Genomic DNA, 16373 nt, shown 5'->3' with positions numbered 1-16373 from the left:
TGCACATATATATGAGGAACCTAAAAGCATCGTGGTTTCCTAGGTATCATATAAAAAGCATTACTCTTAAAATTTTTTTAATGGTTGATAATTCCTTTTTTTGTTGAGAAAACTTTTATTTAATGAATGCAAATTTCGTAGGTACAGCTTTAGGAATATGGCAGTTCTTCCCCCCATTTCTGCCCTCCCACCCCCACTCCCATCTCACCTCCTACTTCCTCTCCCATCTCATTCTTCATTAAGATTTGTTTTTAATTAACTTTATATACAGAAGACCAACCCTATACTAAGTAAAGATTTCAACAGTTTGCACCCACACAGATACACAAAGTATAAAGTACTGTTTGAAAACAAGTTTTATAGTTAATTCTCATAGTACACCTCATTAAGGACAGAGGTCCTTCATGGGGAGTAAGTGCACAGGGACTCCTATTGTTGATTTAACAATTGATACTCTTATTTATGATGTCGGTGATCACCCAAGGCTCTTGTCATGAGCTGCCAAGGCTATGGAAGCCTCTTGAGTCCACAAACTCTGACATTAGTTGGACAGGGCCATAATCAAAGTGGAAGTTCTCTCCTCCCTTCAGAGAAAGGTACCTCCTTCTTTAATGGCCCCTTCTTTCCACCGGGGTCTCACTCACAGAGATCTTTCATGTAGGTCATTTTTTGCCACCGTGTCTTGACTTTCCATGCCTGAAAGCATTGCTCTTAATTTAAAAAATGTGAAACCCTAAACATTCAGAGAAACGATTGGCATGCTCCTATGGCAGGAGGGCCATTCAGTGGAAGTCTAGGAAGGTAAAGCAGCTGTAAAAACTCGACTGTGCCAAGCACGTGATCCTGAAGGAGACACTGAGCGAGAAAGGCACAACAGCACAGCGGGTTGGGGTCCTAATATTTTTAGGGGCTGCAGAAAATGTTTTAATCTAATTTCTTCTAAAATTTAAGGAACTAAATGAACCTATTGGTTGTGAATCCAGGCTGTCTACATATTATAGCTATATTATATCTATATCTGTATTATAGTTGTCTTTTTTTCAACATGCCAGCAGTACATATTTATTAGCTGAAAGGTCCAAAGATTTACAAGGCCCATTATTATTAGTATACCACACATGTGAATTATCACTTAGCAACATGTAGTGAGAGGGACAGTGGATATTTATATTCAAAAATTGTACATAACATGCTCTCTTTGTGCTCTATATTTGTCTTTAAATTTAAAAAAATCTTTAATTGAGGAATGGACTCATAAAAATGCAAGTCCTCGGGCCCCCACAGTCATGCTGCTGCACCGACAGTGAAGCCTGAAAGAAAACCTGTGTAGTTCCTCTGGGCATTCTCCATTGACTTCAGATTTTTAGAAGGTTGATACATGGATGGGAAGAAAAAGCAACTATCAGGATATTAATGTTACAAATTAGCTAATCATGCAAAAAATAATGCAGGCGATGAGAAGCATTTTTCAAATTATATATATCAAGTATTAAGAGAGTTCAAGGAGAAACAAACTCTCATACGATGTTGCTTGATAAGAGAGAAAACAGGTATGTCTGTTATCCCCTGCACATCAGATTCGGTTAAATGTTCATTCATTCATTCATTCATCCATCCAGTTGCCTTAAAGAGCTTTGTTCCGTATCACAGGATCCTATCTCTCCCACAGCTAAATGGGCCATGCATAGACATCTGATCTATAAGGAACTAGTCCACCAACTTGTCAGCAACTTTGGACTTGTGTGGTGTGGCCTGGAGAATGGACCTATTATGTGCTGTTTCTCCTGAATTTGACCTAACTGGCACAGAAGGAAGTTACCAGTTGGTAGTGAGACAGGAACAGAGACACGGAAAGTAACTGGACCACTTTAAGGGAGGGAGTACCAGGGTGCTCCCTAGACAGCTGCTGAGTTCCGAAGAGCTACCTCAAGTCTCAAGCCAATCCCCAGCTCCGGTTCCCATGAGGTACCCTCAGTGCTGCTCCCATTCTGAGGTCTCAAGGATGCCACTTTATGGAGCTGGATCTGCTGTGCCTGTTTCTTGTAAACAGTGTCTTGATGACATTGAACCTGTCCAACTCATGCTTTGCTCCTATTTCCATGTCAAGAGAGACTTCCCTCTGACCTGTAAAGACAGCATAAGCATTTGATAAGAACTACTATAAGGAAATGTCTCCTTCCTTTTTTTTTAAATCCTTCCTTAATATACAATATACAATCTGTTGCCTCCAATGGAAGGAGAATTACTGGTTATTTTAAGCTCAAGAACAAAGATGAGGTATCTAGTTAAGAATGCTCTTGGTTGCAGGTAACAGAAATTCCAACCTGAAAAGGCTTGTACTCTAAGGGGGAAATACTGCTATAAAAGATAGGATCAGGGCTGGCACTGTAGCGTAGCGGGTAAAGCTGCTGCCTGCAGTACCGGCATCCCATTTGGATGCCGGTTCGAGACCCGGCTGCTCCTTTTCCGATCCAGCTCTCTGCTATGGCCTGGGAAAGCAGTAGAAGATGACCCAAGTCCTTGGGCCCCTGCACCTGCATGGGAGACCTGGAAGAAGCTCCTGGCTCCTGGCTTCAGATTGGCACAGTTCTGGCCATTGTAGCCAGTTGGGGAGTGAACCAGCGGATGGAAGACCTTTCTCTCTCTGCCTCTGCCTCTCTCTCTCCGTGTAACTCTGACTTTGAAATAAATAAATAAATCTTTTAAAAAGATAGGATAATTTCTTTCATTCAAACCCTCCTGCTTCCTCTTTGACCTTAACTTCTACACATTCAGATTCACTCCACTGTTCCCAATCCTATTTTTTTCCTAGATTAGAGAGCCCCAGTAAATAGTTGGGTGTTATACCAAGTATGTATTTCCTAGCAGGCCTCTCATGTGCTGAAATGATAAAGCAAGGCCAGATACAAATCTACTGATTTTATGGGACCCCAAATTTTGGTGTAGCATTCTAGAATGTTGGAGGGAACAACATGGGAGACCCTCTTCCCCTGAGCAAGGTTGGCATGAAGATCCTAGAATGAAAAACCTTAATAGTCTTACTCTTTTAGTTTCCCCTATGGTTCCAAACTTGAATCTTGGAGCTCACCATTGCATGCAACAAAAGGCCAATTTCTACATATATGTGATGATGATGAGAACAAGGGGATGCAAGGGTGCCACGGCAAGAGCATGTCCCCTAAGGGAAGGGGCAGTCTCTGGGCAGAGCCTGGGTTTCCTACTTCGAATATTCTGATCTGTCGTCTACTATTTATTTAAGATTTATTTTATTTGAAATGCAGAGTCACACACACACAGAGGGAGAAACAGAAAGAGATCTTCCATCCACTGGTTCACTCCCTAAATGGCCACAGTGGCCCAGGCTGGAGCAAGCCAAAGCCAGGAACTCCATCTGGTCTTCTCTGTGTATGTGGAGGCCCAAGGACTTTCCACTGCTTTCCCAGGCCACCAGGAGGAAGCTGGATCAGAAGTGGAGCAGTCAAGACTCAAACAAGTGCCCATACAGGATGCTGGCATTGCAGGTGACGGCTTAACCTGCTGCGCCACAGCACCAAACCCCCTCTGTTCTCCAGTACACCACAACTGGGTAATCATGGTCTGAATCTCTACTTCTTCCCCTGCTCTAAAATTCTAGAGGATAAAAAGATACCCCCAAATGTTACTGTCCTGGCACCGTAATCTCCAGTAATCACACCATTTTGAGCAAAGAAGCAGAGCCTTGCACTGGTCAATTCTTCTGCACAGAGTAGTCTATCCCTGTTTTGAGAGTTCCCAGTCACTTTGGGGATCTAGTACCATGGCAACCAGCACCTCCAGTGTGTCTTTCACAGAGTACTTCTTTACTGGTAGGGGTCTAATGCCTGTTTTCTGGTCATGACCGGAGCGGAGGATTGGGGGATAGTAGGAGTGGGGGGCTCCAATGGGAAACTTGTGTAAAGTGCCAGATGTCCTTGTGACTCTCGTCTGGTGCACATCTAGTCTGTTCTGTCTGACCATGGCTCTGGTGCTGGGGGCCTGATCATGTGTTCTTCCCTTTATCCCAGGGAAAACCTGGCTTGGGATAGCCCCTGGCTCATCAGGTGGAAGGTGGAAGCTTAATACATCACCACAATAGAAAGTCAGTTCAAAGATTTGTTGCTTAAAAGATTCCAAGCAGAAGGGAATTCAGTGAGTTGGGGGCAGGAATGAAGAGCTAGACAGAGAGGGAGTGAGTGTGGCAGGTAAGTAGTATGTGTGAGGGTACATCAACAAGTTCATGGCAAGTGTAATTAGATAAGTTTAGGGGCGGGAATCTCGCCTGGAGGTTAAGGCACTTAACATATCATATCAGAGGGCCTGAGTTCGATTCCCACTCTTGCTCCCCGTTCCAGCTTCCTGCTGATGCAGACTCCATGAGACAGCAGTGATGGCTCAAGTCGTTATGTTCCTGCCACCCACATGGGAGGCCTGGATTAAGTCCCCAGAGCCTAGCTTCCTCCCAGCCCAGCTCTGAGTATTTGAGGAGTGAACTAGGGATAGGAGCTCGGTCAGTTTCTAGGAAAAGAGTTTATTTTGGTGCAAAAGGGTTTTTTTTTTTTTTAAACCCATGCCTACCTGGGGTCTTCAAAAAGTTTGTGGAGAATACATGTTCTGAGAAAAATGGTCTATTTATATGGGAGAATAGGATTGTGTCACTGTACTGATGGACAAGTGCCTGAATGGTCCGTTTAAAGCTGCAGCAATAGCAGGGAGCCCATCTGCTAGGCAGGAGATTAGAGTTCCTGCCTCAGAGTTCCTGTCTCTGGCCACAGGCTTGAGCCAGTTGGGTGTGGTGTTCTACTAGTGATGCCTAGCAGTGACCTTGCTGTGTCCTTCTTATTAGAGCCCCACAGATCCACTAGAGTCACTCTCACTCTGCAGACCCTCATTCCATTACCTCCTCCCTAACAAGGCCTATCCTAAAACTGTGCCCGAAACTGCACTTTGTATTCACCTTCACACTCCTAGTGCCCCAGTGCCCTTTTTTTCTTGTAACATTCATCACCTTTTAACATATATTGTGTTTATTATTTTTAAAATTATTTTTGTATTTAAAAATTATTTGATAGATATCTCCCATCTGCTAGTTCAGTCCCCCAAATGCCCACCACAGCAGGGCCTGGCCCAGACCAAAGCCAGGAGCTGGGAATCAATCTGGGTCTCCCATGTGGGTGCAAGGACCCCAGCACTTGGGTCATCTGCTGCTGCTTTCCCAGGCACATTAGCAAGGAGCTGGATTGGAAGTGGAGCAGCTAGGACAAGAACTGGTGCCCATATGAGATGTCACTGTTTCATAGGTAATAGCTTTACCCCCTGCACCACAATGCTGGCCCCTTCCCATGTATTCAAAAGCCTTTCTCGGGTAAAAGCGTTTATAGAATCCAAGGCATATTACATCATCAACTCAGATATTTTTTCTATCAACATCCTGAATTATCTGAACATTTTTGTTTAACTTAATAGATGGAAATTAGTATCTCATTATTTTAATTTGCTCCTGTAAGTAATTATGTGGTTCATTTCTCCCCTCCCCCCATGTTTGATTATTTACTAGTTCAGTCTATCTTTTATCAACTGAAGTGTTGCCCATTTATTTATTGGGATGCTTCTATTCCATCTACCATGTACGCTTTGTAATATTAGCTACTGTTTATTCAGTAAACTCTATTTGCCTATGTTCTTAACTACATACAGTACAGTACTATGCATCAGTCCATCTGTTGCTAAAATGCTATACTCTATCCATTAATAATATGAATTATAACAGCACACATACTATATATAGGTAATGGTTACAGATAACATTTCTTGAGAATTTACTATATGTCTTGTAACAGTTTTGCAAGGCGTGTATTATTACAGCTTTCATTATATTGATGAGGAAATTGAGCATCAGAGTGGTTAAGTGATTTACCAAAGTCACACAGTAACTAACAATTTAAATCTAGTGTCAATGCTTTTACTTACTGGTAACAGCTCTGCTACATGATTTCCTTGGAATAAAAACCAAAAAAATTATCCTTAAGCCTATTGCCCCGTACAATACTTGCTGATTTATGAGGAAATAATATTTTAGGCACTTTATTTTTAACAACAGTACATCTACGATCACCACTTCACTATGAAAATTGAATCATACTAGTAGTGTTTTTAGCTAATTATTGTTGGCCTTTAGGTGATGTTAATTAATATAATATTTATTTTACTAGGAAGTTGAATGGGAATTATTGCTACTTAAATACAAGGGTATACTTTTTCTCTTGTGTGTGCTCGAATTTGAGGGATTTTTAAGATTCTGCTTTGGGGACATTCAGATGACGTTTGCAAAATGTATTCTTCACTAGCTCGATTGTCTTTGCTATTGCACAGATGGTATTGCAGTTTTACCTGTGGTATCACATATGCTGTTTTTATTTTCATTGTGAAATGTGTCTAGATAGGTTGTTTTCTTATGTGTTTTAGCTGCTGAAATAAAAGTTTTCTAGGATCTTAACTATATGCTCTTTGAATGTGTGGATTACCTGTTAAGCCATTTGGTAGGCTGAAGACATCCGAGTACTGAAGGAAACATTTTTCCCAAATGTCATTTCTTCATGTCTCTCTTTAGGGACACTAAATCAATGTTTTACTAATATGGCCTCCCTCCCTCCTCCCCTGCCAAAAATAGAAAGAAGAAAAAAAGAATTCTGATGAACATAGTATCATGCAAAATTCTCCTCTGTAAGCTAGCAATATCATTTAAAAAATAGTTTTAGCCATTTTTATAGAGCAGAAAAGCTATTAAAAACTGCTAATAAAAAATAGGTGCTTATTTTTGTGCTAATACTAATTACTGATAATGCATGCTTATGTTTGTCACTCATTACAGGCCCTGTACCAATCAGGATGACTGAGACTCGAGCACTTACACATGTAAATTAACCATTAGGCTTTTTTTTTTTTTTTCTTTTTACTTAAGTGAGTCATAATGGAAAGCAACTCTAGGTCTTAAAAAAATCTTTTCTCTTTAATGCTAATGAAATGTCTCCACTCTCTGTATTAGCGGACTACCCTTATTGGTAATCTGTAGCCTTCTTTTTGTTCCCCTGGGTAATGAAATGCTGGGTGCTGAAAAAGCCGCCTCTCCAAGAATGTGTAGCCAATTGTCTTCTGTTCACTTGTACTGTAAAATTACTGTTCCCCAGCAAAGCCCAACAAGTGCTGGGCTGAGATCAAAAGAGGATACGTTGGCACCCGGCTACCCCAAGTGACTCTTGCTTTATTAATGAGTCATAGCTTCTCCGAGTTAATTTACTCTGATCAGGCAAAACCATTCTGCAATATAAAAACAACAAGTATAACTCAACCGCAAGCCTTTCCCGTTTGCTTTCTTCGGTTTCCAGCTTTAAACCTTTACGCTGTGTCGGGAGTTACATGGGCCTTCAGTTTTCTGAACCTTCGGGTACAAAAGCTGTTTTTAATTTTTTCAGAACCATTCATGCTAAAGTCAAGTGATCGTTTCTATGCGCTGGAATCAGATAACCTTTCATTGACATGGTTCTTTCAAAAACTCAAAGTACTGGGACTCCAATGTCAAAGTGTTCTTGTTACCAAAATTTGTGAGCTTGTTCTGTCCTCTCATCAGAAATGCCACTGGTGTTTATGCATTTGAAAAGGACCAGCTCTGTGAGCATGGTTTTTTTTTTTTTTTTTTCAGAAGCGAAATTTGACAGTGCTCTTAATCTCCAAATGAGATAACATCAATACCACTTTCTATTTGTTTTAATCACCACTGTGGAAGTTCCTGAAGTTGCTTTAGTGTAAGGAATTTTCAGTCGTGTCTTGGTTAATGTTTTCAAGGTATAGCCTGAGACAGAAAAAAAAAAAAAAAAATTAAAAAATACAGTCCCATTTCATGGTTTGGTTTGTTCAGGTGAGAAAAATTAAACTTTTAAGTAAGATATCAACAGTAAGGAGAAAAGCAACTTAAACCTGTGCAATCCACCAATTGTTTCATAACCAGTTAGCTGGTAACTTAGTATCTTGATCTAATTGAAAGAATCCCATGAGTTTCCATGTTCTCTAATATGGTCTGAAAATAACAGTGTGATATATTTTGTGAATATATTTAAGCAAGCTTTACAGAGGTTATTTGAAATGTGCTAGTAAAGAAAAACCAGAACATTTTTTTACTAGTAGTCACTGAAACCCGTGTTATTAACTGCTTAGGAGAAGTTGCAATGATTAATATCAGGCTTCACTGTGCATTTGTTTTGGAAGTCAGTTTCCTTCCTCCTTAATGGCTGTTATTTCGTTGTGAATTTTAAAACCTGCTTCAAAAAATATCAGTAAGCTTACTTTTTTTAATTATGAATTTTAAAAAGAATTTTAGAAAAGAGCCATCGTTATGTTCCTCTGTAACCTAACTTGGAGGGGTTTTACTTGCAATCATGCTTTCCTCGGTCCGTGAGACGTTATTTTTTTAAAGCACTGTCTTAACCGTTCTGGCGAGGTTGGTTTTCTCTCTTTCTTGGTGGAAGGAGTATTTGTGTTTGCAAAGGTTAGCAGAGGCTGGCTGTGCTGGAAGTGACTGCAGTGCCTTTTGATTATTCATGGACAGTAATAGAAGGCACTTAAAAAGAACAATGAAATTGCTTATTTTTGTGATGGGCCATCTGTTGAATTGTTTTGTGCAACAATTGCACAATAGTATCTATGTCATATCATTCTATTTTCAACAGCAGCTGATTATGTCTCACTGGCTACTTGTCCTTATTTCTGAAGTCCCATAACCATTTGAAGTCACCTTTCAGGGACCTTTGCCAGAAAGGTGTTTGAAATCACAAATAGCCCGCGTATTTTATTATCCCCCCAACTTTTTCTTTCTCTCTCTCTCTCTTTTTTGATGGGGGGTGGGGAGCTGTGAGTGGCAGTAAGAGGAGGGATCTGGTCATATTAGTTCTAATTAGTTAGGTTTCCTAAGTGTTCAGAACCATTATCTATGCCTTCCACCTGTGGTTCTATTAAAGAAGTTAACATAGGGCCATTTGATGATTTGTGCAGAAATGGTGGGCTTGCAAAAAACGAAGTCAAGTTTAAAAGACTGTCATACAGTCTTTCATGTTTTTAATTATCTACTCTTTTCTTCATGATGATAATTAGAATTTTTCTCTTGGAATTCACTCCCATCTTAAAAAAAAATAAAAAGCTGAGCCATTAGCAAATTTGTTAGAGCAGAAGTGAAATTCAAGTAAAACAAATGTGTTGTTGTCCATAGGTCACTGACATTGCTGATGCCATGATTCTGAAACAGCTTTTTGAAAATCTGTTCAAAAACGGGGTCGTCGTTGTGGCAACATCCAACAGACCACCGGAAGGTAAAAACAGACATCGGGCTGGCCTCATCCAATTAGGTGGAAACTAACAAGCTTTGAACAATCCATAATTTTGTACTAATTTTGTTGTGTTAATAAATCTGATGACTTTGTTCATCATTAGTTGTATAACTGACAAAATCTGAAAAATCAGTTACTATTCGTATTTTAAAAATGTTTGTATTCTTAGCAAGGTAATCCAGTTGATCTCCCATGTTTGATGCACTTACTTGCTTTTTTTTTCTCACTATTAAATGTCAAATATGCATATCAAAAAATACAGCCCTTCCAAATGGCTTTTTATAGACCACAAAAGAAATTCAATGGAATGAAAGATGAAACTCTTAATTAAATTTTAGAAAAATACTTACAGCTCACTTGCATGAGTAGTTTCTAATACTTCACTTAATTTATCTTTTCTGAAAAAGCACTTGTAGCCTATTAGGAAAGTATTTAAGAATTAAAATGCAAGTAACATTTAGACAAAAGCAACAAGTTTAAAATCTTATATCATTCAGCTCATCATGTGGTAAGTTAGCAGACTAGGGAATCAAAAAAGAATGTTTTATGAGAGACTCCCTTTTAACACCTTTCTGCCTGGAATGCTCTCCCTGCAGAGGGCTGCATGGCCAACACCTTACCTTCTCCAAGTCCCTGCTCAAAATTTTCTTGGCCAGTGAAGTGGAGACTTGCCTCCCTGTTTGAATCCACAACACGAACCCTTCTGTCCTGGTACCAGCTGCCTTTAACCTGCTCTGAATTTTCCCCAATGCACTTATGGATCGACTGTATTACTCGATTATTTGTTGTATTCATGGCTTATCATCTGTTCCCTTCTAGAATGCAAAGGCTTCGTGAGGGCAGCAATTATTCTCTCTTCTGTTCTCAGATGTGGTTTTTGGACTCGGAATGAATGCATGTTTTGAGAAGGATCTTTCTGGTTGCAGTGTACAGAGTGACTGTGGGGATGAGGTTTCCAGGTTGGCAGTAAGGAGACCATGTGGGTGACTTGCAACAATCCTGAAGACAGGCGACAGAACAATGAAATGCACAGAGGGGACCTGATTTCAGATATATATTTGTAGGCAGAGTCAACAGGGTTTACTAATGGGATGGATATACAGTGTGAAAAAGAGAGGAAGATCAAGAATGACACAAAAGTTTTGGAATTGCTGTTTGCTGAGATGTGGAAGGCTACAGGAAACATGGTTTGGGATTGGGAGGTTTCTATGATGATGAGGCAGATCTCTATAAGAGGCTGGACTTCATTGGAAAGATTTTGGTTTTGGAGATACAAATTTGGGAGTCACCAGTCCTAAAGGAAGCTCAAGAATTCAGCTGGTGAGGTAGGGGAGCCAAGAGAGTATCAGGTGAAGAAAGGCAAAGTGAGGTGGGAGGAATGGATGACAGCCTTGTTAAACACTGTCACCAGGTGGAAATGAGGTTGAGCGTTGACCACTGGAGCTTGTAGCGTGGCATTCATTGGTGAGCCTGAAAAGAACAGTGTAACAGTGCGAGCTTTTTTTTCCAAATAAGTTATGCCATGTTGATGACTTATTTTGAATTTATAATTACTAACACACCAGATCTTACCAGGTCAGCTGCATCACACTAGCTGTCTCATTCTGTGTTTGTGCAGTGATTTCTTTTTCTCCCCATTATATTTCAGCCTATTAGTTTGTTTTGCTCCATTTAACTGATGTTGAAATATTTTAGAAGCTAGTTAATTTTATTTGAAAAGCAGAGGGACAGAGAGGAAGAGAGAGACTGAAAGAGATCTCCCATCCACTGGTTTACTCCCCAAGTATATACAACACCTGGAGCTGGGCCAGGCCAAAGCCAGGAACTGGGAACTCAATCCTGGTTTCCTGTGTGGGCTGCAGGGACCCAGGCACTTGAGCCATCACCTACTGTCTCCCAAGGTGCACATCAGCAGGAAGCTGGAGTGGTGAGTGGAGTAGGGACATGAACCCAGGCACTCTTACATGGCATGCAGGTATCCTAAACGATGGCTTAACAGCTGAGCCAAATGCCTGTTCAGGAAATCTTTTGGAAATATGATTCCAACATAATTTTTTGATCCTCCCAAATATCTATGATGTTTATAAATTTGTTAATAGTATTTCTCTATCTTCAACCATTCATTAATTAAAATGTATAAATAGGAGAAACCTTAGTTTAATGACCTATAGCATACCACCGGAGGCCTTATTTTAGGGAGATGTCAATTACTTAATCAACACTTTTTGGAAGCAGTTATTTAAACAATTACAGCTAGCCCTTGTGTATTATGCCAGAAGAGAATTTCGAGTGATTTTGTCAAGTGTACTTATTAAATCTATATAGTGTTATATACAGTATTCTTGTGATTTACCTGTGTTAGCACCTCTGTGAGCCAAGGCAGTGAGCTTCTTAATATTAGATCCTCTGTGAAGGTAGAAGTGAAACTGGCCTCTACTGTAGTCGGCATGTCGATTAACACTGTCGTCAGCATTACCTGTAGGCAATCGGGGGCAATGTCATAAATAGCAAGGTGTCACAGCAATTTCGGTGCCCCTAGTGAAGACTGCTGAAAGGAAAATCACAGTTGGCTTTTTAGGATACTACAGCGTGGTAAACTGAGGAAGGACAAGGTCTTGGAGAGTTTAAGGGACATTTTAGAGCTCATAGCTATAAAGGAATGAACAAAATTACCAGTCTACTCAGGGAGCATTTAGAACTAGAGCCAGCCTTCAGGAGAAGATTGGAAGTGCAAGATGCAGAATTTCAAAAGTTGGACATTGGTCCTCAATATAAACTTCAGAAGGGTGCTTGTCAGATACCAGGTTTCTTACTGCAGCAGGTGAACAATCATCATAAGCAAGTTAATATTGTAATATAAAGAAGATGGCATAGATTTATCAAATATAATAAATACAAACATATAAATACATATAAACATATAAACATAATAAATAGAGAACATATATATAATCTCATGAGTGAAGGAGAGACTCAGAGATTAAGTATGGACCTCAGGAAAAGGCAGGACAGTTGGACAAAGAATGGCTCAATGGTTTCCAGGGGCTGGGGCGGGGAAGGGTTTGACTCCCAAGGGACAGAAGGAGAGAATTTCTTGGGGGTGATCAAGCTGTTCTATACCCTGATTGTGGTGGTGGTTGTATGTGTTAAAACTCAGAGTTATACATTCTCCCCCAAAAAGGAATTTCATGGTACCTAAATTAAAAACTGATCACAGGAACTGTGAGTGACAGAACAGACCCTAGAATATGAAATTTATGACTCTCTTAACACACTGTCCTATATCTTCTCTTTTTGTTGATTGTCACTAATCTTTGTGTCTCTGTCTCCTATAAAGAGCGTCCTCTTTTCAACCATCAAAATACATCCAACTTTTTTTTTTTTTTTTTTTTTTTTTTTTTTAGGTCACAGAGTGTTCCAAAGCACTCAAGATAATTTCTTTGCTTACTCTCAGACTGCTGCAAAGCATGGGGAGAATGTTTCTGGCAAAGGATTGCAGCAAACCAGAGTGGCTAGAAAGAGAATGGCCCATTTCAGGGACTGAAAAGTTAGCTTGTGTGGCTGGGCTGGAGAAAGAAGGAGAGGCAGGAGGCAGTGATGGACAGAATGTATCTGGAGAGTTAACAGCTGGACCTTCCAAAGCAATAATAGACATCTTGGGTCTTATTCAAAGAGAAATGGCCTGTAAACCACTGTAGCTTACCTTAAGCAGGGATTGACCAGATGGCAGTTAGGAATGTGGCTGGGGCTGCAGCGTGGAGGGTGGGTTACTGCGCGGGGTACAATCATCTGGTGGAGGCAGCTCTTGCAGCATATTAGCCAAGAAGTGAAGTCCGCTTGATACAAGGAAGTGCTGCCCAGCAGGAGGAGGGTGGGATCAGGGGGGCTGGGGCTGTGGTGCTCACCAAGGGCCATTTGGCAATATCTGAGATATTTTTCATGGTTCACTTGGGAATTGGGGGCCCCTGTGACATCTAGGATATAGAGGTTAGAGGTGTTTCCAAATGTCTTATATGGTACAGGGCTACCCAACCCCTACCAAATAATGCTGCCAATAGTGCTGAAATTAAGAAATGCTGGTGAAGGGGATGGCAATGGATATGGAGGGAGGATAGGTTTGAAAGAGGTTTAGGGGGTGAAATGGGTAGCACTTGAGGAAAAGGGATAGGGCGGGATGTAAATCTCTGGTTTGGCCATCTGGGTAGATGGTGTGCTTGTCAGTCAAGGGCAGGAAACTCCAGAGGTTAGGAGTCTGGCTCAACAAGGGGAACAGGGATTTTTTTTTTCTTTTCATTTATTCTTTGGCCTCTCTGTTAATTTTTTTTTCTGCTTCATTCATCCTATTCCTTTCATTTCTAGAACATCACTTTCCTGGGAAAGAAAGGGTTATTGGTGGTGGTGGCGGTGGCGGGGGGTTCTAACCACACCCTAATCTTTTACTAGCTAACAACTTGCTAATTCATAGACAAGTTAATTATAAAGTTAACATGAAAGGATGTGGAGCATTTAATAACCAACCATTACTTTTAATAGAAGATAATTGTTAGTCAAGTAAAAATTCCAGAATGCAGAATCCTTGAGAGTGAATAGCTATGGAGTGGAGTGGTTGGGAAACAAAGGGAAGCGACCCTTGAGGGCTGGAAGGGATAAGGTCCAAAGACTGCCTGCCTGTAAGTCACTGTTGACACTGGTCTTGACTGCCAGGTGCTGCCTTGCCTGGATCTGGGGTCTTGCCCTCTGCATACCACGTGCTGTTAGAACCCCAAACTGAGTGTCAGCTGCTGATTGCCGCCTGCATCTGTAGCTTCCTATTTATTTTTTGGTCCCTAGGGATGTTTTTTACTTCCATGAAAATGCATTTATTTATTTGTAGTATATTTTAGACAACATTTCCAGTGTCCTGTAGTGGATGCTATTTTATGTCTAATGAGATAATCTGCTTAAGGTTTTTGAACCTGAAGCAGACAGAATCCTGCATCAGATCCATAGGAATAGGAAATTTCTAGAATAGTTTCAGTAAAATATACAGAGGGAGTTGGTATTTAATTTCTTTTTATGAAACTTCAAGTAAATGATGATTCACCCAGTAATTTTGTCATTCTTTAATGCCTTTATAAAAGTAGACATGATTTTTTATTGATTATTTAATTTATTTGAAAGGCAGAGTTATAGAGACACAGATTTTCCATCCATTGGTTCATTCTACAAATGGCTGCAATGGCCAGGGCTGGGCAGTTGAAGCCAGGAATCTGGAACCCTATCTGGATCTTTCATATGGATGACAGGGGCCCAAGCACTTGGACCATTTTCTGCTGCTTTCCCAGGGGCCATAGCAGGGAGTTGGATCTGAAGTAAAGCAGCCAGGACTTGATCTGGCACTTATACGGGATGCTGGCATGATAAGTAGCGGCTTAACTTGTTGCACCACACCAGCCCTGACAATGGCTTTTTAAAAGTTTTATTTTATTTTATTTGAAAGACAGAGTGACAGAGAAAGGAGAGACACCTGCTATTTTACTCTCCAAATAGCTGCCAGCAGCTGGGGCTGGGCCAGGCTGAAGCCAGGAACCAGGAACTCCATCCAGGTTTCCCACCTGGGGGACAGGGTCCAAGTGCTTGGGCCATCATCTACTGCCTTGCCAGGCACTTTAGCAGGGAGCTGGATTGGAAGTGGAGCGGCTGGGACCGAATCAGTGCTCTGGTATGAGATGATGGCATGATGAGCGGCAGCTTACCCCGTTGTGCCACAACACCGGCCTTAACATGTTTTTATTTTTCAAAATTATAATTTCAGGTCATTAGAATAGCCAGAAACAAAAATCCACAATTTAAAATCTCACATGATTCTTAGTTTTAGGCTTTTAAATAAAATTTTGTTTATTTCATGATATTCCAGAAGAGCAAAATAATATATCAAAATTTAATTACACGGAGACTCTGACAACAAATTATTAACAAGAGTCAGATAAACTTTGTAACATTATGAAATAAAATTAATAGTTAAACATTTTATGGGGAAATAGACTATATAAATTGAAATAACTATTTCTTTGACAGTCTAACACAAAATACTAAAGAGAAAGGCTCTTGTTAACTGAATCTAGAACTGAGAGAAAAGTGAGCTTTAGAGTTTCTGGTTATTTACTGTTTATTATAATGAAAATGTATTAGGTAGCATTAGAATGTCAAGAATAATTCTGTTTTCTGCATATTGTCAGGCAACAATGTGATTCCTACTTGGGTCAGATATCTATCATTAATAGAAGACCAGATAGCACTAGAAAGTTGGCTAGCAGTTATATGTGCATGTATGCACATATACATACATGAATGTAATTTATCATTTTAGTAGTTCTAGGTGGAAAAATTCAGTGGTCATCACCCTAAAGACTAAGCATTTGGAAAAATTCAACATCCTTTCTTCTTTTAACTTGCTATTTTTTGTTTATTTGAGAGGTAGACACACACAGAGACAGAGAGTGAGTGCAAGAGCAAGAGAGAGTGAGCAGGTGTTCCCATCCACTCGTCTTTTCCCCAGGTACCTGCAATGGCCAGGGCTGGCCTGGTGCTGGAGCAAGGAGCTGGGATTCAATCTAGGTCTCCCGTGTGAGTGGCAGGAACGCAGTTCCTTCAGCCGTCACTAGAGTGTGCACTGTTGAGAAGCTGGGAGCAGGAACCGGAGCTCAGAATCAGATCCAGGCACTCTGGATTTAATAATTCTTAACAGAATTATTAAAGTATAAGTAGATGGATAATTTCTTAATATGGGAAATTATACATGTACCTCATGTCAGAATGATACCAAATGGAGAAACTATGAAAGCCTTACTAACTATAATGACAAACAAGTCAAGGGTGACAGTTATCACTTTTTGATATTTACCTAAAGTACAGACAGAAAGATATGACAACAAGTAGGTAGATAGTGATGGAACCAAATCAAAACCATGTATCATGATTGTAGGAATGAGTCAGGATTAG

General features: G+C 40.3%; 1 protein-coding gene across 2 annotated transcripts in view; it reads left to right on the top strand.

Annotated features, from left to right (window-relative positions):
- Window positions 1-16373, top strand: part of AFG1L (AFG1 like ATPase) — a 193765-nt gene that overhangs the window by 63341 nt on the left and 114051 nt on the right. For both annotated transcript variants that reach the window (XM_070073732.1, XM_070073733.1), the window contains one exon: window positions 9275-9374. In XM_070073732.1, the coding sequence (XP_069929833.1) occupies window positions 9275-9374 (100 nt within the window). The remainder of the gene's footprint in view (window positions 1-9274; window positions 9375-16373) is intronic.

The sequence above is a fragment of the Oryctolagus cuniculus genome, chromosome 5 (assembly GCF_964237555.1).
Source record: "Oryctolagus cuniculus chromosome 5, mOryCun1.1, whole genome shotgun sequence".
Taxonomy (NCBI): domain Eukaryota; kingdom Metazoa; phylum Chordata; class Mammalia; order Lagomorpha; family Leporidae; genus Oryctolagus; species Oryctolagus cuniculus.
This window is presented reverse-complemented; position numbering and strand designations above follow the sequence as displayed.